Here is a 23,102-nt window from a genome sequence, read left to right as displayed (position 1 = left end):
TCTGCCTTCTATTCAAGCTCAAACATTCAAGATTTAAGTGTTAGGTCCTGAACAATATTTAACTCACAAGCGACGCTTTAAAAACATGGGGGGTGTGAAAAGGATAAAGTGGAAAGGTTTTTCTAAAGGCTCAGGTGTCTGAGTTTACCACAAGTGTATGAATCTTGAAAGCACAAACTGTAAATCTGTGCTCCTCATGTATAGAATTTAGCAGGAATGTATTTAAAGGAACTCTAACCCTTTTAGCGGGATGAAACCACTGGCACAAGTAAACTCAGGGTGGGCGGCCATCTGCCTCAACAGGTTGTGAGAGGAGAAGCTCTTCCCTCTCTGTAAGTTCAACAGTATAAAAACTTATGGTAAGCTTTTAGGGGAATGTAAAAATATACAGAGGAAACCGGCAGGAACATGTAAAACACACACCTGCTGAGGCTGAGTTAAATATTAATACTCACACAAACAATATTACTATAACTGCTGATGTTTAACAGGTGTAATATTTTTCACGGGCAGCACTGGTGGTTAGCACCGTATCCCCACGGTACAACGGTTCTTCCTGTGTAGAGTGCATGTGTTGGGTTTCTCTCTGGTTTCCTCCACCAGTCTAAAGACATAAAGATTGGCGTGATTGTAATTTGGAAAGTCTAAAATTGTGAGCATGAATGGATGTTTGACTTTGTACTGCGATACGCTGGTGACCTTTCCTGCTTCTCGCCCAATGTCAGCTGGGATCGGCTCTAGCTTTGCCCTGGACCCAAATATTATAAGCGATATAGACGATGAATGGTTGGATATATTCCATTTATCATGTTCAGTGTTTAGTGCTGCAGGAATTCGCGCTAATGATCACGAAGTACAACGTGCAGCAAATGTCATTTTTTATGTACAGGAAAAACAAATATTATCCAGTGATGATGCCCGAAGAAAAATTGGAGGAGTGTTTATTAGTCATCCCACGGTGCATGAATGTTTGTACCAAATGTCATGGAATTCTGTTTTACAGTCGTTGAGATAATCCCCTCAAAACAACAGACGTGGAAACTCGTATAGTGTCAACAAAACCCTTATAGTACATCCCCTGCTGTGTTTGTATTCAATTTTAAGGCAATCCATCCAATAATTGATAAAATATAGTTTCATTTCAGACCAAAGTGGTGGGCATCAGCAGAGCTATGGCTAGAAAACTTTTTAATGTGTCCCTTACAGCCGTGTTGTAATATCATAAAAAGTCACTGTTGAAACAGGAGAAACCGGTGCTGCTGTGTTAACTTTCCAGAGTCGTAAACCCTGTCACACAGAGGTAAGAAAAGGGACCTGTGGCAACTCGCCCACACAAACACAGCCCTCGCAGTCATTTATCATGAGGGTTGTTGTTGCCATGAAGTCGGTCTGCCACTGACACCAATCACACATCTGTCAGTGACATCCTAGTTTCTTAACAATCTCTCAACTCCCTTGACTATATATAACACGCACACGCACACGCACACACACAAACACACGCTACACTCAAGGGTGAAGGTTACGGCTCACTTTGTCTATGCTATTGATGGATGGACGCCTCAACAGACTTCACCATGACAAAGGGACAATGACATATATCCTTGACTCATATCCAAACAACAGCCTTAAACTCAAAGTCCATCTCTACTTGGAACATTGACCATCCACGGAGATGAGTCACAGTATTTACTGGAGATGTTCTACTGCCATTTTCCCTTCCTGAAACGTACACCGACTTTGCATGTCGGTCGATATCGAATACCGATCACATGCCAAAAAAATTACTTATCTAAAGTATTTTAACAGCTGTATGCTACTAACCCTGTATGTAAGTGATGATGCTGTCATTGTTGTACGACTTGGCTCAGATTAAACCTTTTGAAAAACAAATACATACAGAAAATGAATGCGATAGAATTGCTTTTGTCATTTCGTTTGACAGTCATAAATGAAAAAGAACACAATCTCAGAAGACACAGCAAACAACAGTGAGGCCACCCCTGAAAAACTGAAGTCTTGCAAACGGTACTTGTCGCAGTTTTACTTTTGAACGATTGCTGACATTTTAGCTAGCTCTGGCGAAGGCTACCGGAAATCAATTCTCCGCCTCCCTGTAAGCAGCAGTTTACAGAGGCAGTACTGTTTTAGTGAAGAGGAAGTGATTTGAATGAAATTTGCAGTTTTATCAGGGAGACAATAAATGCACTGACTGTCATTGAGGCATATCCGATGCTGGTATCGGTATCGGAACATTACTAGTATTTCAAAACTATAATCTGTTTTCTTCAGCTGCTTTAACGTACGCACCGATATCACAGACCAGCACTCGCACAAGCTCTAACAAACCATTATGTCTGGCAGCAGGACAGACTGTGATCTTTAAATATGTCGCTCTCTCAGATCAAAGCGCCTTCAGATGGACAGAGTAGCCTTTGAGTAGGGGACTATTGAGTTTCATGAAAAAGGACACACGCAGTTAACTTGTAATTAGTAAGACAGCTCCTGCAGTAGAGCACTATGATCAAAAGCCCGGCCCGAAGATGGCCTGAATCTCAATGATTTTAAATCCGTGGGCCACGTTGACCATCAAAGGTGAATCTGAGCGGGCTTTTCTCGATCAAGACACTCCAAGACAAAAGATGTTACCGGACAATAGATTATAATAAAACCAAGCAGACGCTGGGGTGAGTGGAGCACTTTGTTTCAGTGGGATGGACAAAAGATATGCTTTTCTTGATTAAACAAAGCATGAGATACTGTCGAAGTCGCTTTGATGAGATTTTCAAAAATGCACAATACTTGAAACCTGATTCAGTGAGGATATAGGGCAAAGATGAGCCTTTAAATGTAAAGCTCATTCAGACTGGAATAGCCTGCCCAGCTCTCTCGGATGTACTGTATTGCTTCTTTTAATTACTTTGAGTCATTTCTTTTTACTTATCTTCAAACAATCTGCTCCTGGTTGTAACTAACAACCTGCTACTTTTATTTTGTCTTAATATATTGGAACCTATTTTATTCCTAACGTAAGAGTAAATCTGTAATATGTATACCTTTGTGTGTACTTATTTTGTATGTATTAGATAAAAGTAGTCATCCTTGGGGAACTCGTGACTGTGACTGGGTGTGAAGGAGCTTCTGTTTGAATACTATATGTATTCCTGTGATTTATAATGTGTTTATATAAAGGCTTATATATATACACGCAGAGATACTTCAACATTTTTGCATTTCTAGAAAACTCAAATAGTCCAACACAAAAGTAGCACAGCTGCTTAATCCATTATAAATTACAGTACAGTAACCTCTGCCGTGCTCTCATTCATCACACAGCTCCGTTTTTTATACATCTCATTAGAGTAAAAGTACAACATTTCTATTTGGAACAACCTAGTGTCAGGAGCCCACGTGCCTCACAAGTCCTGCATGCATTTTAATGCTGTGTATTCTTTTATATCCTATATTAATTAGCTTCAACATATGGAGTAGGTCCAACCATCTGTGCCATTCCAGCTGTCGACTGACTGAACCTCACATTTGGGTCGAGAGTGCTGCTTCTGAAAATAAAACTGGTGGCTTACCATTAGTGACCTTTGACAACACACAAGCTGCTATATATATTTTGACAGGATACTGCTTCTTTGTGTTTTGATGTGCCTACAATATGCCGTAGGTGATTATTTAAAGAGCTTCAGCACTGGGAGCAGTCGGTGACCACAAGATGGCGACATCTCCATTTATTTCCATGTTGACACCATTGGTTCTGCAGATGCATGTATTCAAAGTGCATGAGTGCATATGTTCTCTCCACTGCTAACTGACCCCTCGCTGATACAAAACACTTCAGACTATTTCTATTTCTACCCTGCCTCTGTTTTAATAATACATTGTCCTCTGAGGCACATGCTCATGATAAGACAGGACAGACAACAGGGGGAATATATCACTCCAAGGCACTGGTCTCTGATGCCAGACACCATATGACATGTTTTTATTAAACTGGAGAATTGTTAAAGAGAAAGCATTGATGGCACCGACTGCTTGCAGTTGTTTTTGAATCATTTGGTCCCAACAGTACACACAGCCTGGTTAGTTAAAACCTGCCTCGGTACATCATCACAGCCAGAAAACATGTTCCTGGCACAGGCTTATGTTGTACAGCTGTTTGTAGATGATGGGGACTGTGCCTGCTTGGCTAACACACATTTATCTCTATAGCCATGAGCCTCTGTTGTCGGTAACAGCGACCGTCCTCCCATATTTCACACAAACGTATACAAATGATTGAATTTATTCATGAAAATTCATTATTTCAGTCAAGGGCAGCAGTGAATTGGCCCTGATATCATTATACTAGCAAGAAAAACAAAAGAGTTAGAGAATCATATTGATAATATTGTCTGAATAAAATCTGGGAGCTGGAAGCACTCTACTGTATACGTGTCAAACACAAAAGTCCACAGACAAATGAATGAATTAATGACCTTTCTTCTCCATGGTTTCTTTTTGAGTGACATAGCGGTTTGCAAAATATAGCACAGCCGGGTTGTCAATCACGCACACACACTGTGATTATGAATAATCTCCACTTGAACGTAAACACCTTTTTTCCTTTGATTTGGGCAAAAACAGAGTTTGGGGAAGAAGAGCTTGTTGAAGTAATTGCTTTTGCTCTGATTTATTTCTGCAAAGAGTGTTAGCGGCAAAATACCTGCATGTTTGGATACTCGTGCTGTTTATATAGTATCAGCTCGGAGTGCTATTTCATAACAAATAATTAAATATGACGGCTGAACTGTTTCTATTGAATCAGATCATAATTATCAAGCTTTCCTCAGAGTTATGTGTCGGATCTTAAATATGTGTCTCGAACAGCCACAATAAATCAGGCAGATAGTGTGATGTGTGCCCAGTTTTCAGTATTTCCAAACATTTAGCAACTTATCTCTCCTTTCAAGATGAGTGAGAGGTGGAAAAAAAGAGACAGATAAGAGCTGGAGGCTGATGGATGGCAAATTAGAAAGAATGCTGATGCATGTTAAGTTCAAAAGGGAGCATATTAGAGACACGCTGTGAGTGAAAATGAGAAGGAAAGCAGCTGATAGAGACGGATATAGACACAGCAGAGGATTTGAATTGAAAGAGGCAGAGTTATTAGAGGACAGGTTTACCCTTGCAGAGCTTTCTCCCCAAACCAGTCGCCTTTTCCGAGGCTGCGCAGGTAGACAGGCTCTCCATTGGGCACATCTTCCCTCGTCACATTAACCTAGCGGAAGAATGGAAATGATTAGAGGACAAGAGTAGTGTGACAGGGAGGAGGGTGGAACAAAGGAGTCATGTATATCACTATAAAGAATTACGGGGAGCACAGAGGTGATACATTTCATTAGAGATGGATAACATTTCATTACCACTGACAAGGAGGTTTGTTTTTCACTCACATTTGTTTTGTTGATTTCTTAGTAGGATTACACAAATCATCTGGACAGATTACCATGACACTTTGTGGAAAGACGCAGAATTAGGGGTCAGACCTAACAAAGAATTGTCCACTTTCTTTTGTTTTTACAGTTCATTGATTTCTCAGAGAGGAATTCAGGGATCTTGATGCCACAATCAGGCATGATACTAATGAGTGGGTGCAATTTGGTGCAGATTCAGTGAGATGTTTATAAGGGTGGTTTCATAGGAGAATTGTGGGGCCTTGACGGAGGTATGTACTCCACTGAGTGCCATTCTAGTTTACAAATGATCCCATAAAATGCCAAAGAAACCGAAAACGTAAATGATTACTCAATATGGCAGGTTAACTATAACATGGGGGAGAGGTGCTGGTGTGACAGATACCTCATGCATGGGTAGTCTGTTACCAACAGCTGACTGCCGGGATCTGGGAGGCACAGCTGACCACTTCATTAACCAGGTGACATGTGAGTGATAGCACTGTGCTGTGCTTTATAAATCCAAGTGATGGCACTTGAGGAGATGTTTAGAGGAAGTGAATGAAGACGGCCGTTTTGCCTGATGAAGGATCTTGTTTTCATCCATTAGTCAGCTCCACACATGTGTGGCGGCGTATCCAGCAGCTGCACACTGTAAGGCTGTCTACACCTGAGTGATGGCATAATTATTCATGATCAAGTATGTGGGAGTAGAAAAAAGCAAACAGAGGAAATGGAGTGACGGTACGGTTGTGTGTGTGTGTGCGTTTGTGTGTGTGTGTGTGTGTATGTGTGTGTGTGTTTGTGTGTGTGTGTGTGTGTGTGTGTGTGTGTGTGTGTGTGCTGTGACATGCCCAGATTTTGGTGGAATGTCCTCTAGACAAACTGTCTGCCGTCTATGTAGAGACAGAGTGTAACACGAGGAAATGACCAAGCAGAAAGCAATGATAAGGTCAGGAGTGTACGTGCACGAGTTCATGTCCGTGCCCGTGTGGGAATGTGCGTGCATGTAGTTGTGCTGACTTTTGTTTGAGTGCGCTACATCTGTTTGAGGTCAAAGGAGAGTAGAACAGGAAACATAATGTATCCTCATCCTTTACAATGACATCTGTGTCCTGGAGACGTGCACTATTGGAAAACGCAGTGAGATTTAACACTCTTAAGCCATGTTTGAATGTGAATGTTTGTGGATTTGAGAGATTTTATGCCTGGTTGATAAATGTACAATGATGAGAACAAAGGCTAGCGGAGGGTGGGAAAGAAACATCAATAAGTGTGAAAGTAGAAACAGAAAATTGATTATGGGGGAGAACATGACGGGCAGAAAGGTTGGTGGCCATCGCAGGTTGCTGACAGTGTGAGTGAAAGAAAGCCCCCCCGTGGCGCTGCTGCTGGACAAGGACAGTGTGTCATCTGTGCTCAGTGTGTAAGTCAGAGTGGATGAGAGAAAGGTGAAATGAAAGTGACTCCACTCTCCTTCCCACTACTCCCACTGTTGCCGCTGCTGCAAGACACAATGATGAAAGAGGCGGGTCCTTTCCTCTCCCCCGATCCCCGGATGATTGGTGACAGACAACTTCCCCCCGAAAAAGTACCAGCACTTTGCCTCAAAAGGTACAGTAAGGTGTCATTTGCCATGTGTGGCACGACGCCCCCGTTGTGGTGTCAGAGCTGATTATTTTGACGATAAGCTGGAGGAAGCGTTTCTCACCTTTCCCTTACTGATGATAAAGAAGGTGTCTCCTCGAGCCCCCTGCCTGATGATGTACTCTCCGTCATCATAATGTGTCTGAGGAGAGGAGAGAAGAGAAGCGTTATTTAGGAATATGTGGGAGTCAGAAACGGGATATACTTGAGTTGAAGTAAATCTGCATTCGGTGCGCTGAGATAAATCACAATTACAATTTTATTTTCTGGTTAATACCAAAGACTGGCATGTAGTCCAAGGTATTTCTCAGCCTTCCACCCACTGCTTGCTTGGATATGCTCTGCGACCTTCAATATGAATAAGCAAGTCAGGAATATTAATGAATAAATAAATGCTGCTGCTGTAACTCCTCTCTGAGAGTAAAAATGAATACAGGATATTCATCCATCACACCATTTTCTGTAACCAGTAATCCTGTTCCAGGGTTGTGGTTGCTGGAACATATCCCAGCATGCACTGAATGGGCTACAGTCTGGACTGGTCAAACACAAGGCTAACACACATAGATAGAAAAAAAAACATGTTCACACTCAGAACACTGATGGACAAGGAATGTGTGAGCTCCAAGGACAGATTCAGTTCAGGTATGTGAAGCAATAGGTGATGTGTGACATAACTTAATTTGAAAAACCTCTCGCTGAAGTTTCTACAGCAGAAAAAGAAAAAAAGCAATCACTGACAGACCTTGATAAGGATCACAGGCTAACGCGTATTGGTTTTTTGGTTTTTATATATATCATAACCTCTTTCCAGAAATTGTGCAGGCCCTCAGACCAGAAGAATAGATGGAGGACAGGGTTTAAATTTCCTGTTGCATCATCAGCATATGTTAGGTTTTCGCCCCTGTCCATTTGTATGTTAGCAGGCTAACGCAAAGACTGCAGAACAGATTTCCACGAAAGGATGGGACTTCGATCAAGAAAGAATTCATACAATTTTGACAGAAAGGGATTTTTTTCTCTAAAGAATTTATCAATTTCCCAGGAAAAGATTGATGGATCTTGGTGATAAAATAGGGCATGATTAAGGAACTGATGCAGCTTGATTTAATTTAAGGGGGCAGTGAGGCCTTGGCCGAGGTATGTGCCCTATTGAGTGACATTATTCAGTTATATAATTTAGACCTTTTTCTTAAGAATGTCTTTAAGTAGAGTAAAGAATAGCTCGAGTTTACTAATCGAAAATCAATCACAGACCAAAGTGATCTATTATGGTAGAGGACGAAACATAGGACAGCCTGATGGGTTTAATCATTACGTGACCCAGTATCAGAAAGCTACACATCCTCTCCACATACAAATGAAAAACTTGAACTGACGTCGCAAAACTGAAGAATTATTATAATTCTGTTTATAAAGAGGTTATTTATAGGGGTGACAGTATGGGATTAAGAGATGTTACTCATTTTGGCCGCTTTCCCAACATCTCCTCAACCTACAACGCAAGCATATTAATCAGAGTATATTCACAAGCCTCTCCATGCAAAACATGTGTTTTTAACAGGGCTAACAATACTATGAGCCGTGTTTCTTCACTCAGCTCACTGACACATCGTCCTTCATCCAAACCTAAATCATTATGTTTCATTAATTTAATTACTGGCAAAGCAGTTTTTTGCTTTTTAAATGGCTCTGGTTAAAGAGGACTTGATCACAGCGAGTTGAAGGACGTTTGATAAGAGAGTGGGTAATTTGTGTGTCATCCGTCATCACATAGGCTTGTATTTACATCCTTGATAGAAGCCCCAGGATAAGAGACGAGCACTACTCCTCTTTGGAAATCTTTAATCTGTGAAACTACTTTTCATTTACTTCCATTCCTCCCTGTCCCCTTTGATCACATCTCCTCCACTTTACACTTTCCAATTCAGCCTCTGACGTGCGCTTTGCTGGGGTTGCCATTGCACCTTCTCCCGAACCTCTCCTCTCTGATGGAGTTGTCTGCCTCCATAATGGTTGTTATGTGTAACGCCATAGATTCTCTTTTCTTGGTTACCCTGCCCTTCAGTATCCCAGCCGATGCAGACTGCTGTTCAGAGCCGCCTCTCTTGATTCATTATGGTCAAAGCTTTCCACACTTGATGGTATTTTTAGTTTGGCCACGGTATACCCCACACTACAAATTATTACTTGTTATTGCCTGAGCTATAAATACATGTGCAGTCGATTTTGAAGCGGTACAATATCGACCAGTGTGTAAGTGACAAAGAGCGGTTCTCTATTTAAAGTTAAACAAGATACTGAGCTGTTATGTGACAATTATGAGTAGATTCTTTAATATGCTGTACCATGGTAAATTTGTTATTATTACAACGCCTGAGTGCGTATGATTCAGCCTTGTATTTAAGTATTTTAATCTATAGATCCAAATAGATTTATCCAATATTAAACACAGTATTCATAAAAATGAATGATGGTGTTACTGTGATACACACTGAACAACTGATTATGTTATCTTATCATGTTGTCACATTAGACACAGAATCAGCTAATGTAGGTTATATCCAGATGAAGGCTATACATTTATATTTATCACAAGTATTCATGATGTATCTACAGTAATACACCCTGAACGACTGAGCGGCGGATTCTTTAATCTTACTATGATAATAACTTCTGTTTTTTGTACGTTGTGGTTGTTAATATGATTATTTGGTTGTCTTTTGCAGCACATGTGGATGTGATGCCAATTAAGCTTATTGAAACAGAAAATAAAAACAGATAGTGACTGACTTACGTAATCATTGAATTATCCTGCAAAGTCACAGGGGATCAAAATGAAGGATTGTTTTATTTATAAAAAAAAACTAAACAGAGAGTGCATCTGGTTTTTCTCTGCAACATTGAGGAAGCGAGAAATCCGACAGGTCTTGAACACAACAATCACACACCGGGCGCTAACTTTATTTTACCTTTACTTTACATTTACTTTACTAGGACTGTTGTATCTCAGTATAAAAAATATTATCAAATACTAGTACTCAGTAGCAGTACTATAACTGGTCCTCCGTGTTTAGATGCTTCACATCCGATGCTATCGTTAGCAGGTGAGCCTGTGCTAGCTTGAAAACGTCCACTAACTACAGTGTTACCACCTTAGCAGTTAGCCACCGTCAGTTAGATAACGTCAGCTGCAAGCTAACACCGTTAGAAATGCTAAGTGGATTTCATTAGCAAGCTAACATCATTATATTTCTATGAACATGAACTGTGTGTAAAGAGCTACGCAAATGAGGTAATATTGAGTTTAGATGCTAACAAATTTAGCTTTGGTGATGCAAAGCTAGGTTATATATTATAAACATAATAAATCATCATTAAAAACCTGAAACTGACTTTTTTAGGTGATTTGACCTCCACAAAGAAGAGGACTGGTCTGATGCCTGCAGCCCCACATTAACACCAAGGGTTTGGAAGGTAAGGCGTATTCTGTGTTTGGCTTTTATGAAGAAATACATTTTTAAGTGATGATTTGATCAATGTGTCCAGAAGTGGAAAATCTTGATACAATGAAATGTAAAAGAAAACAACCTACAATGTAAGCCTGCAGTACATTTTGAACATAGTGAAGGTTTAGGTAATGTGAAAAGGAATTAAATGTTTGGTTTTGTGGCTTCGTGTTCATGTCACCTTGGTTGTGAGAGAAATATTTGCTGCCTGAGGTGAAACGACTTCACGCAGGAAGTGCTGCTGTAGTTTGAGTGCTGGAAATAATTGCAGGTTTGTGTTCTTCAGAGTAAATATGATCAGCGTACTGCAACCATCCCCGTACGCAATGTATTCATGTTCATATCAAATAACAGTGTAAGATGTTGATTTAAAACTGTGTATTAATTTGCTATTTTGTAAAGAGCACTCAACTAGAAAGTCCCACCCAAAACCAATGTAACCATTAAGTCTAAAAAAAGAACTTCAACAAGTTTGCATAAGTAATGGACTTATTTAACCTTTTAAGTGAAAGCCTCTGGACTGTTTGCTAATACTGTTTTTACACATATGAGTGTGATACTGAATAACTAATAAGTCGGCAGTTCGACATATTGAGAGCTTCAAAGTTGGGAGCGAACATCAAAAATGTAAATGAGAATATGTTTGCATAGCTAAATTATGCTGGAGACGACATCAAACGAAGTGGTCTGCCGATCGGTAAAAACATGAGATATTGAGACACATCTCGTAGTGCACACAGTCTGCAGCGTACCCCCCCCCCCCCCCCCCCCCCATCATTTTGCCTATCTGGAGTGAAAAGAAAATACCAGTGATTTAGATGTCTTGCTCCATCAACAGCTGTCGCAACCATGCTGTAGTGTTTCATGTCTTTTGAATGTATTTTTTTCGTTTCCTGGCAGTCACTGGCTTGCCTCTGTTTAAACAGGGAATGAAGATCGATAAGCAGCGGCTTGATACTTGAGTTTGGTAATTCTTCATATCAGACACCGTGTCTGCATAAACCTTTGTTAAAATGATATTATTGTTATGAGCTAATGCAGTTCAGCTCTTTCAAATCAATCTGCACTTAAACTCTATTATCATGTTATGATAATCAGATTTGAAAAAATCTTAATTTTGATGGATAACACACCTTTTTTAGAAAAGAGGCTTCTCAGCATCTGCATTAAAAGATGGAAAACAATGAAGCCCTCATGTCGCATATCAACCTGTTGATTATCCTGCCGCTGATTACTCAGTGGTCTGAATGAAAACACAGTACTCAGGGGTCAGATCACACCCCTCTATGAACTTGGCCTAAATTAGAAGTTTGGAATTGCTACTGGTCCAAACTCTGGGGCTTTGTTGTGGTATGGAAAGGCAGGAACTGAGATGTCTGATTGGTTCTTTTCAGTCAGCACTTGATTACCAGTGTTGCTAACACTTATTGTCAGTAACAGTTCAGCCTCTTTGTTGGTCCAAGAAAAGAAAACGGCTCATTTTTTTCACCATTGTTGAGTCTTGTTCATAGGATTTTCTATAACTAAGCAATCAACAGCTGAGTTAACAATCTGTTCCCTGTTTACACCAGCCCACACAAGGGATTACTGCTGATACAGAGCTAAAATGTGGAGATTGTCGCATGAATGTAGCCGATTTCTTTTTTCCAGGACCACATTTTGGCATAATAACCGATACCGACACACTCAAAAGATGAAATGATACCAGTTACTCTTCAACCTGAATGGCACAGTACAATACATACAAAAATGGAGTATGATGTGCCACAGCTTGCTTAGACAGCTTGAGCCCCTTTGGAAACTGAAATGGCTTCTGAAAGCTGTACAATGAATTCCTGAAGAGGTTGATGAATTTAGTTGCTTTTTGAAGGTAGACCGTTAAGTTCAAAATCACCACACTGGGCACATAATAACGTGCAACAATTGCTTGGAAACTCCCAACTGTGCACACTTTGTTCCGTTAATGGAATGTGAAAATGAATCGAGATGTGTGGAGTAGGCTGCATATGTCACACACTTTGGAACGATGCACTTACCTCCTCAAGGACATCAGCAAGCTTGCTCAGGATGTCTTCCTGCAAATCGTGGAATGTGGGGACGCTGCAGGAGAAAGAAAAGAAAGTGCTCTTGGTTAAATGGACAGATCGGTGCATGCATATTTAATACATCACTCATTTAGAATTCTGTCTCTGTCAGATAAAAAGCAGTGATGCTTCCAGCTTGCTTTTTGAAAACTCTTGACCAAAATCTACCTTGGCTCTTTTGTGAACAATATATATATATATATTTGTAGAAAACCAAAAATTAATACTGTGTTGTGGGAGTTGGCCTGTATTACTGTATTACAGTATATGCACATTCATATTGTAGCATGAACTGGGCGATGTGCCTAGTTACACAGCTGGGATCAGATGCTGAGGTTGAATGCACCTGTATGAGGCTCTAATGTTTGTTCCGTTTCTTACAGGCAGCCTCAATGAACAGGATCTGTCTGTTATCGAGCCAACTAAATAAAACTGGCTCTATGTTTATCAAGGAGGAGAGAAAAGAACCAGTGTTGGTGACCAAAGAGCTTATCTCCCCATATCATCTCTCTCTCCCTGTGTTTCTCCACCTCCCTCCCCCCTCATTTTCCATGCTTTATTACAGTAATCTGAACCATCTTGTCTCAGTCTCCAACCCAGGCCAGAGCCAATGTGCTTATCCTTGTGTTGTTGCCTCCTCAGAGGCGTAGGCACTAGCTAACCAGCTTCACAGTGAACACATGACCCTCGTCTACATGAAACATATGGAGTTTCAACCCTCAAGCAGGGAAGCACAAAACAAAAGCCTCTGTTGTAGTAAATCGCATTAAAGCAAATTAATATTAGTATAGTGCCAATGGGGAATGGGCTGTTTCACTAATTTTTCCTTTTTTTCTTCACTTTAATCATTCCAGCCATGGCGCTGTGTGACTGTGAATAAAATTGAACGGTTTCTATGGTGTTCTTGCAAAGAACCAATGAAAAATGTGTGATGACTACTTCTTTATTCAGGCGGTTTGTGTAGCACTCTCCCATGCCTTCTTTCAAGCTGTTAGGCTGATGGTTGCCCGTATTTATTCATTGCCTTTACAGCGTATGTGATACAATGTGCGATTTCTATGTCAGTTTTCCTCCTCCACAACTTTTGACAGCAAATGCAGTATATAATACCACAGCTCTTACAGAGTGGGTCGAGGTCTCACAGGGAAGAATGTGCGTTTGTTTTTGCACTTAAACTTTAGCTACTTTATCAGATCTACTTCTGGGAAAGAAAACATTAATTAAGTTATCTACAAAGTGTGATTTAACAAACGCTGCTATAAATCTTTCCCCCCAAGAGGCCCCTTTATAAACCAAACACACAGAGGGAGCCCAAACCAAGCAACACGTACGTCTATTAAAAATGTACTTATTTGTTGGACTGTTATGGAAGAGCTGCTGAGAGGATAGAGCTTCCTTTCAGTGTATGCTTATATACTCAGGATGGAGACTTTTTTTGTTAAAGCCATTATTAAAATAAAGCTTCCTAGTTAGACAGAGAAGCCAGATCAACAATGCTTTTATCTGGTCTCAACTTATATTTTTGGTACCAAACGTCTAATAGTCCGGTGAAAGGATAATAGATACAGCTTTATTGAAACTGACCTGTAAATGCCAAGTGGCTAAACTGTTTACAGTACAGAAAATGTATTTCATTACAAAAACAACAGCTTCTGTGATTATGCTCAAATACTTAAAACAACCTACGAGCATTTTTTGCTCACTTGCAATATCTTGTGGAATAATAATTGGCCCCTCTCAGTAGCAAAGGCAGAAGTAGCATGACGTTGTTGTACTGCTGTAAACAGGTTTTTCATTTAGATCAAACGATGGAAGCAACTGGCTGGGTGTGTGACTTATACATTAGAGATGGCCTCCAGTCTACTGTAGATAGTAAAGGCTTGTTTATCTTATACCCTTTGCTTCAAAAAACGTTGCTACTAAGCGATTTATTGTCACAGCATTGACAACATCCCTAAACCTCTTTTCGATGCCATTCTGGTCTCTGCTCTGACCTCCTCCAACACAATTTGATAATGGAGTGGCGCATGTAATATAGAGCTGATGTGATATGGTATTTATAATTGTCTTGATGAAGACTTCGGTGCTTGATGGGGAAAAAAAGTTAAGTTAAACGGAGATAGCAGGGGAGAGAGATTTATACAGGACAACGCTCTCTCTGCTTTTTTTTGTTTTTCTTCTATCCTGTACTAAAGTGAAAGAAAGCATCTGCGGGCCTTTTTAAATGATAATTAGCTTGTGTATAGATAAGCGGTGTCGGCGTAGGGCTCTCTAATAATGATCAGGATGTTGTGGCGAGGTATTTTTCCCAGTAGGATGAGTAACACCTTGAGTGACGCACCAGAAATTAATGTTGAGTTATGTAATTTATTGGCAGAAATTATGGGTCGGGAATCTTCTGAGAACGGCTCAGACACACTCTTCTGAATTGATTCTGTTAATTCATTCATTGCATTTCAGATGAAAGCTCTACTCAGCCCAATTGTCTTGTCAATGTGGGACAGTAAACCCTGGCTCCTCACCTTTTCAGAAACTCCATATACTCCTGGTGCTTGATGAGACCCGTCCTCATCATGATGGTCTGAAAACATTGTCGGTCGATTGCCCACAGCTTCACATTTGTTAGAGCTGGAACACACATAAGGAATACACATGAGGCAAACAGAACAATATAACAGCACATATACATATATAACAGCATTATGCTTTGTGCATGCACAATATGCATTTAGTGAACATGCACTTTAAAGTGTCAAACTTGAAAGAGTAGTTATTGTCAAGTGGTATTTGTGAGTAAATGTATCCACTGCAGTTCTCAGAGGGTGTGGCCATAGAAATCTGTGAACATTTAGTTTTCTCTCTTTGGCTGATCAGTCCTCGGAGGGAAGAGGTTTTTCTGGACAATTACTCTTTACCCAGCAGTTGGAGATAATTGATATTTTTGGAATGCCATGCATGAATGACTTGTTTCCAGTCATGCTAAAGTATTTTAATTGGCTGGAGGTCATGAGTCTGACTTGACTAAGCCACATGTTTTGTTTGGTTAAAGCATGTGAGTTAGCTGATTGTTCTTTGTGATAAGAGTAAGTGTGTATAATCATTTGACAAAAGTGATGTTACATTTTGAATCACAAACAACTACCCTGGTATTTTTCAGTACAGTTTCATAGAACAAGTTTTAAATGAATTGTTCCTCCAGTGATTGCAATCTGTGCAGGCCCTGCGGTGCAGACTCCACACCATAATACTCTCTGCACATGGAGTTGATGGAGGTTAAAATGTGGGTATACAGAGTTTTTGCAGAACTGTTTCAGAAAGCATCCAGCTGGACTGAGACAGACATTAGACGGGCAATCATTTGTCCTTGGAGAACAGTATTCTCTGCAGTGTTTCCATGGGAAAACGTATTTGTTCTCATTGTAGACTGATAATAGACTTTAGTGAGTGGTAGAAAGTCCCGATATGCATCATTTAATGTCCCTTTTCCTCCTCAACAGTGTTTTCTCTGAGGTTTTCTATAGTCACTTTAGATCGGAACAGACCTCTGAAGGCTGTGAATAGCCGGTTTGAACAATTGAGACTATGTGGGTTTCCATCATGGCAATGGACCTTTAACCCACACCTGAATGTTATTATATTCCACTATTCAAGCCCATTTCACAGAAGAATTTGGGTTGTTGAGGCAGAAATTGTACAACAAAACTACATAATTCATTCGGCTGAGCATCATATAATGGCTCTCAGATTTTCAAATGCATCAATTATAATTAATTCAAAAATATCTCTGGCATTTCCTCCAATTGCCAGTGTCATTATATTCTACAAGAGAGGCTCTTGTTTCGACTGTAGTGCTTCAGTTGTGCAGCTGTACAGTAGACTGTTAGGAGAAGCTGGATACAATCTATGACTGACCCCAAAAACAAATCTGGAAATCTCTAGAGAGCCCAGTGGCCACAGGGAAATGTAGTAATAGACAAAAATCATCAGCTAAGAGTCTAATTGTCTGTTGCTAGTGCCCCTCATTTTCTCACATCCCCTTACATCCTTAGAGTTTTAAATGTAAAACCTGTAGTTTTGTTAATACGTTTGTGGTATTTATTGTTAAAAGTTTTTTTGTGTTCTGTCTGGTTTTAACCGTATACTATACTTACTTAAACTACATATACCTGTATTTTAAAATCAATTGCAGTTGCTGATACTCACAGCACAAAAACTTCTGTTTCTATCCTTGTGAGTACAAAGGTTGACCTAATTTCTTCAAGAAAATATTGTACAGTTTTTCTAGGAAAGGATACTGATAAGGGCATATATTAGGACTTTAGTAAGGCCTGTTGAGCTATTAAGTATTTTTACTGCATGCACAAACGTAGACTCCTACATGCACTCACATACTCTTAAATATGTACGGTATGTTCATATACACACATGAGTGATTGAACACACTCCCACAGACCCTACAAATCTCTCCTTCTGACAGCACTTTAAAATAGCCCCAAACACAAGGGAAATGCCCTCATTACACAGTTTGACACTGTTTTTACTAAGAGACACTTTCTTGGAGCAGGAAACCCAAAACACATTGCAGGATATAAAACTGTATATTACACAAAGACATCTTGACACAGATATACAGGTTGTTCATACATATTATTACATAGAGGACTATCCTCTTAAATATTATAAACACACGCACATATGCTACTGTCTGCACATACACACTGATAAGCATCCGGCACAAATGTAAAGATGGAAAACACTGATGCTCAAATCTAAACATACTCAAGTTCCACAATATTACACATCTCCTCCAACCAACAAACCTCATATATGGAGACGGGTCTTGGGAGAAATGATTAGAATAGGCTTCTAATTTGACCCTGAAGCAACAAGAGTAGGAGGTTAGTCGTCATTGCCCACTGCGGTGTGCAATAGAGTGTTTTGACAGAAAGTGGGAGTATGGGGCACTGGGAAATAAGATATGTAGGAGGCCGGCAGCACACTGCAGTAGGTAAACGTATTATTCGGGGGCTTGACTAAATTGCGGTGAGACCCAGGGAGCTAGTTATCTTTTGGTGAGGGCGCAGATTAATGTCTTAATGCTCCCGGGTTGCCAACCATGAGATTCACAGCTTTCTGGATGAACACAACACCTGAGGCAGTGATGAAGAGTTGCAAGGATGTTGTCTGTGAGAGGTTTTGAGGAATTGGGCAGCGTGTTGTTCCAGAGGGGTGATCATTGGTGCTGAGCTGTAAATGCATGAAATATGTATACTGCATATTCAGGGTTGTTTATTGAAAGTAACAGTAGTAAACAGAGTAAAACCCGACCAATATGGACGTTTGGGGGACAATACCGATATCAATTAACTAATAGCCATATTGGGGTTTTAAACAATACAGATACTGTTATATTGGCCCAAATATGTATATGTTGTCCTTATAGATATATTACAGTTTACCCACAAACTTTATTAGAAATTACTACAAATGAGGAAAAAAAACTACAACCAAATTCACATAACCTGTGAATATTGCTAAACCGTAATATCCTGTTGCATGTTGGGAGGTTGAGTCTGCATTCACGCTGCTAAGATATAAAAAAATATGAGTGTCGCCAACAGGATGCAGGACCCAGCACGTATGTGGTGGAAGGAGCAGCTCATTCATTTGGCCTGGTCATAATTCACTGTAACTGAATTTCGGCCAAAGGCATTATGCAAATGATCCATGCGTGTTTGTTCTTGTAATCAAATTTTTGCTCATTAAATTATATAAATGCAGGATGACATCAGCAACATTTCTTTCTTTGATCTCTGGTCATGACAGTTTGCAATCGGAGAGCGTGGGATCTGAAAGCATCAAAACTTTGTGCGTCTCTTGATTTCTCTTGTGGAGTGCCATATGTTTTAATGGAGTTTAAAATGAGTCTAAAAAGTCTGTGTTACCCGTGATTATTCAGCTGAATTATGAAGCATCTACCATTTCCACTGCACAACATCAAACTTTTCTGCAAAGGCTCCACTGGGCGACATTAATATGGTACTTAAATGAAGATTTTACTAGGATCCCATGCACTGAAGTGTGCCAAGTAACTTGTACAATCTACTTCTCATTGTACATCTCTGTATATAGTATCTGAAAGAAAATAAGTTCTAAAATAAGCTTTCTTATTCTCTCCATATTCATCTGAATAATGGATGCAAGGAAATCTGCATTTATTATCTGCCTACTGCAGTGCCAGCAGGTACATTCTCTGGAGGAGGCAAAAAACCTGCCATAATAAGATCATGACAGAGGATGAAATGTACTTTGACATAATATATAAAATATATTCACGGCAATGTCTCTCTCTCGCACTTGACGTAACCATGCCAGTAATCAAATCGTTGTTGTGGGTCATAGTCAAAGGAAATGTGTCAGAAGACATTTGGAATATCAATCTTCATGTGTCTTCGTTGCAATGATTGCTATCAGGATGGGTTTGTTTGTGAATTATCGTTTTAACACTAGATGCTTAACCTGGGGTTATGCAGTAGAGCTCTGACAACAGGAGTATTGTCTCAAATTGGATTCCGACTGTCAAATCTGCGACTTTCCAACTCCTGCAACTTCGTTTCTGTTATTACAATTCCAACTAAAGCCCCCTCCCCTCTTTCCTTCACCGTGATGTCGAAGAAAATTAGAAAATCAACCTCACACACTCACACACAGACACACAGTGGCAAAATCACTTGTAAATCACATAGTCACGTAAACTCCACTCCTTCGAGGCTTCCTTCATGTCTTGAAAACACTAATAGCGCAGTTGTCAGGGCTGTGGGGTAAAAGAGCGTATTACCACCCCCCCCCCCCCCCCCAGTCATTTATAACATCAGCCAGGTCTGATTGCATCTGGATGAGCTTTTCAGAGCGTGAGAAAGCTGGACAGGTCATTTACGCAAGAAAGTGTCAGATAGCATGGAAAAAGACAGACATCAGAAGAGTTCTCTTTGTAATTATAGAAACATTTTTAATCATTATTATGGCTGATGCTTAAAGGAACATAACAGAAAAACATATTAAATCTCAAAACTGTAATAACATTCTAAAATTCATCTTCCAAATAACAACTCACATTTCAGTGAATCCCATCATAGAATTCAAGCTGGCTTAATCAAATGCCATCTCCAGCTGCCACTTCTGACAATCGATGCTAGCCCATGATGATCCATCTTCTATTTTGGAAATATCTAATTCAAATTGTTATAATACCATGTGATTGCATTTTTGTTGAGGTGATATAAAAATAGTTTAATTCAAAACACATCCAACTCCATTGTTAAATAAAAAGACAGTTACAATCCATAAATCTGTGCATGGAACATTAACAAACCTCACTTCCAACCTTTATTCATCAGATACAACTGATCCTGTTTGAAAGTTTAGGATAAACACGCACACATTTGGAAGGCTAGAGCAATCCATTATCCTGAGAGGAGAGTGGCTGATCTAAAATGAGCCCTGTGACCGCAGAGTTGGTTATGTTCATTCGTAATGGTAAACATTATAGACTTTGAAATTTTGATCAGTGGAACTCATCAAGGTTTATGATGGCATCTACTTCTTCAATCATTTAGGTAATAGCTCCTCTAGACAAGATGTGCTGTCTTGTGGCCAGTCAGTCATGATAGTTACATTTACTATTGATTGATGCTATTTCATAAACAGTGTTGCCACAATTTCACTTTTTGGGTCAAAACCACAAGTAAGAACAAAACAGAAGAAAATAAGACTGACACTCTACATCTACAGCCATGCTAGTGATATTTAGCTAGAGTCATGTTTACTATATTCATTAGTTTCATCTATTATTATAACATTTGCTATAGGTATCACTAAACTAAAAGCACAGCCAAGGCTCATGGGTACATGCCAAATCGAATTTTAAATCAGGAAATGAGGTTTAGCAAAAGTTATTACAGTTTATTCTAGAGGGAGTTGATGGATGTCTGAACCAAATTCATCTATAGGTCTCTTATAGTCCTAATGTAGACACATAAAGGCGAGCAGGTATGCTGCTGCTGCACCAACTCCTATAATAAAACACTTCAACATGAAAGCTTTCATCAGCTGTGGAGTCTAATGATAAATGTTGGTTTGCAGGTGGAGAGGAAAAGGAAAATACCTATTTTTGAGAAGTAGTAAGTGATTGGTAGACAAACATGTACAGATGAATGAGAAAAAAAGAGCAATGTGTTGCATTAAAATAACAACAGAGCAAACTCTTGTAACATGTATTCTTTTTAAAAACTATTAATCATCACAATCAGTTTTGAACAAGCCTATTGTTCAGAATATTTTTTAATAAAAGGAATTCATGATGTAAGTGCTGCTACCTGAGCTGATGATGTCAATGGTGGGGGGTAACTGCTTCTATAGGAGGCTTTAAGGAAAACATCTTTGCTGCCTGCTGTTTCTGAACACCAATAAAAAAAAATCCCTTTTCAGCATAAATTGCTTCTCATCGGGTTGCGAGATAAATTTTAATTGTTTGTTGTCCTTATTATAGACAATCAACCAGAAACAATTTGCCACAGAGGAAATCAGTTTCGAATAACCTGATAAATTTCAGTCCAACCGGCTGTAGAGCATCAAATAGAGGAAATGGAGTATATATGCTGTTCATCAGCAAACGGCTTATTTTTAGTCCTTGGACCAGTTTGTATCAGGTAACACATTTCTCTATATAACTGGTTAGGTGGATGACTCATACTCCGCACTGAAATCTATCAAAGACCTGTTTTTTCAGGTAGATAAATAAACTGAGAACAATGTCAAACTTGGCTCACACATTGTCAGCTGTTTTTTCCTAAATTAATATCTTACAAACATCCTACATGACAAGTGAAATTCAATGTTGTTTTTAAATGTACAACAAATATAAGCATGTTCTGTATTTCCGCTGAAAACACAAGAGGCAATGACTTGCTGTGGTATTGTTGTATTTCAAAAGGTGTTCTGTTGAACCGCTGAGACAGAAACGCATTTCTGCATCCAAAAATACTGAGAAAAGCCAGAGAGATGATTCTCTGAATGTGATGAATACATTTCTGTGTCTGTGTGCAAGTGAGTGACTGCATGCATTGCAAATGCTTATTCGACTGTTTTCCCAATGATAATTATTCTTTGAGATCTACATTCAACTTGCCGAAATCTATGGAGAAACAGCTCATAAGTAATAAAGAACCACACAAAGATTACTCAAACCTCTCACTGAGATTAGAGCCAGACTGATGTATTGGTTATTGGTTGGCTGATGTTTATTGTTAAAGGGAAAAATGTCAAGACTCAATTATATGTATGTATATGTGTGTGTGTATATCTAAAAATCAACTCGCTGGTATCAGCTGCGGACCCAAAATATCCATATTGGTCGAACTCCATTTTCAATTTCTTTCTCTTCCCTAACACTTTGTTTCTCACCAAATGGGATCAATAAAGTACATCTATCAATCTATCAACCACTCCTCATGGTGAATTCAATTCAGCTTGGTTTTGGACCGGTGAATGTCAGCAAATAGGAATTTCATTGGTTCTCAGTCAGTTGCCTTAATTGTCTTTCTGTGTTACCAAACATCAGGCCCTCCTAACTGCCTCAGCAGCATTTGGCATGACAACATTTCAGGAAGCAAGTGGACCAGGAATATTGTGAGCAACATTGCATGGGTGTGTTACACAAAACATGCTTTATGGTTGGCATTGAGAAAAAGGAAGTGCTAAGAAAAGGACAATTTACTTATACTTTCTCAAGGCTACATTTTCTACTGTGAGAGCACTCACCTATAGAATTGCTTTTCCAAGGATAGATCAACAAGTGCCTTATGTCGATAACAAAACGAGAAGACCTAGGGTGTGAGTCATATGTACATCAGTTTGATCTGTGGACAATTTCTCTCATGTCACTCAGACACAACATGAAACTATGAGCAAGATGAGATTCAAGACACTTCACACTGAATTACAAAGATAAGTGTCTGTTGGCCTGATCACAGATCTCACAGTAATCCCTCTTCCCTCCGGCTACAGAAATCGGCCTTGACTTGAGCTTAGTTACAACAATCAACAGCAATTAAATTTGTGAACTATGGGCAAAAACAATGTTTTATTATCTTCTTACCTTTTACAGCAGATTTTTTTTGTATTTCACTGATTTCCGAGAGAATAGTCAGGCATAACAGAGGACTGATGTTTTTGCGCAATTTGGTGCATATCCAAATACAAATACAGAGAGTGGATTTAAATGTGTTTACATAAAGTGACTGTTGTGCCTTTTTGCGGAGGTCAAGTTGGGTATAATTTGGTGGTTGAACCACCAGGGATATGGTGAAGCTGCTCAGTGCTTAAGACAGGTCAGTGCTCCTTTTGATGGCAAGTGCAAT

The 23,102-nt window shown here is 39.6% G+C and overlaps 1 protein-coding gene across 3 annotated transcripts in view; it reads right to left on the bottom strand.

Annotated features, from left to right (window-relative positions):
* The window catches only part of LOC133020623 (cGMP-dependent protein kinase 1), a 78,751-nt gene that overhangs the window by 16,078 nt on the left and 39,571 nt on the right, over window positions 1-23,102 (bottom strand). For all 3 annotated transcript variants that reach the window (XM_061087252.1, XM_061087251.1, XM_061087250.1), the window contains exons 4-7: window positions 15,207-15,312; window positions 12,637-12,700; window positions 7,156-7,233; window positions 5,175-5,269 (exon numbers count right to left, since the gene is read on the bottom strand). In XM_061087252.1, coding sequence (XP_060943235.1) covers window positions 5,175-5,269; window positions 7,156-7,233; window positions 12,637-12,700; window positions 15,207-15,312 — 343 coding nt within the window. The remainder of the gene's footprint in view (window positions 1-5,174; window positions 5,270-7,155; window positions 7,234-12,636; window positions 12,701-15,206; window positions 15,313-23,102) is intronic.

This window comes from Limanda limanda, chromosome 15 (genome assembly GCF_963576545.1).
Source record: "Limanda limanda chromosome 15, fLimLim1.1, whole genome shotgun sequence".
Taxonomy (NCBI): Eukaryota; Metazoa; Chordata; class Actinopteri; order Pleuronectiformes; family Pleuronectidae; genus Limanda; species Limanda limanda.
The sequence above is the reverse complement of the archived record's forward strand: the minus strand, read 5'-3'. Positions and strand labels throughout refer to the sequence as shown.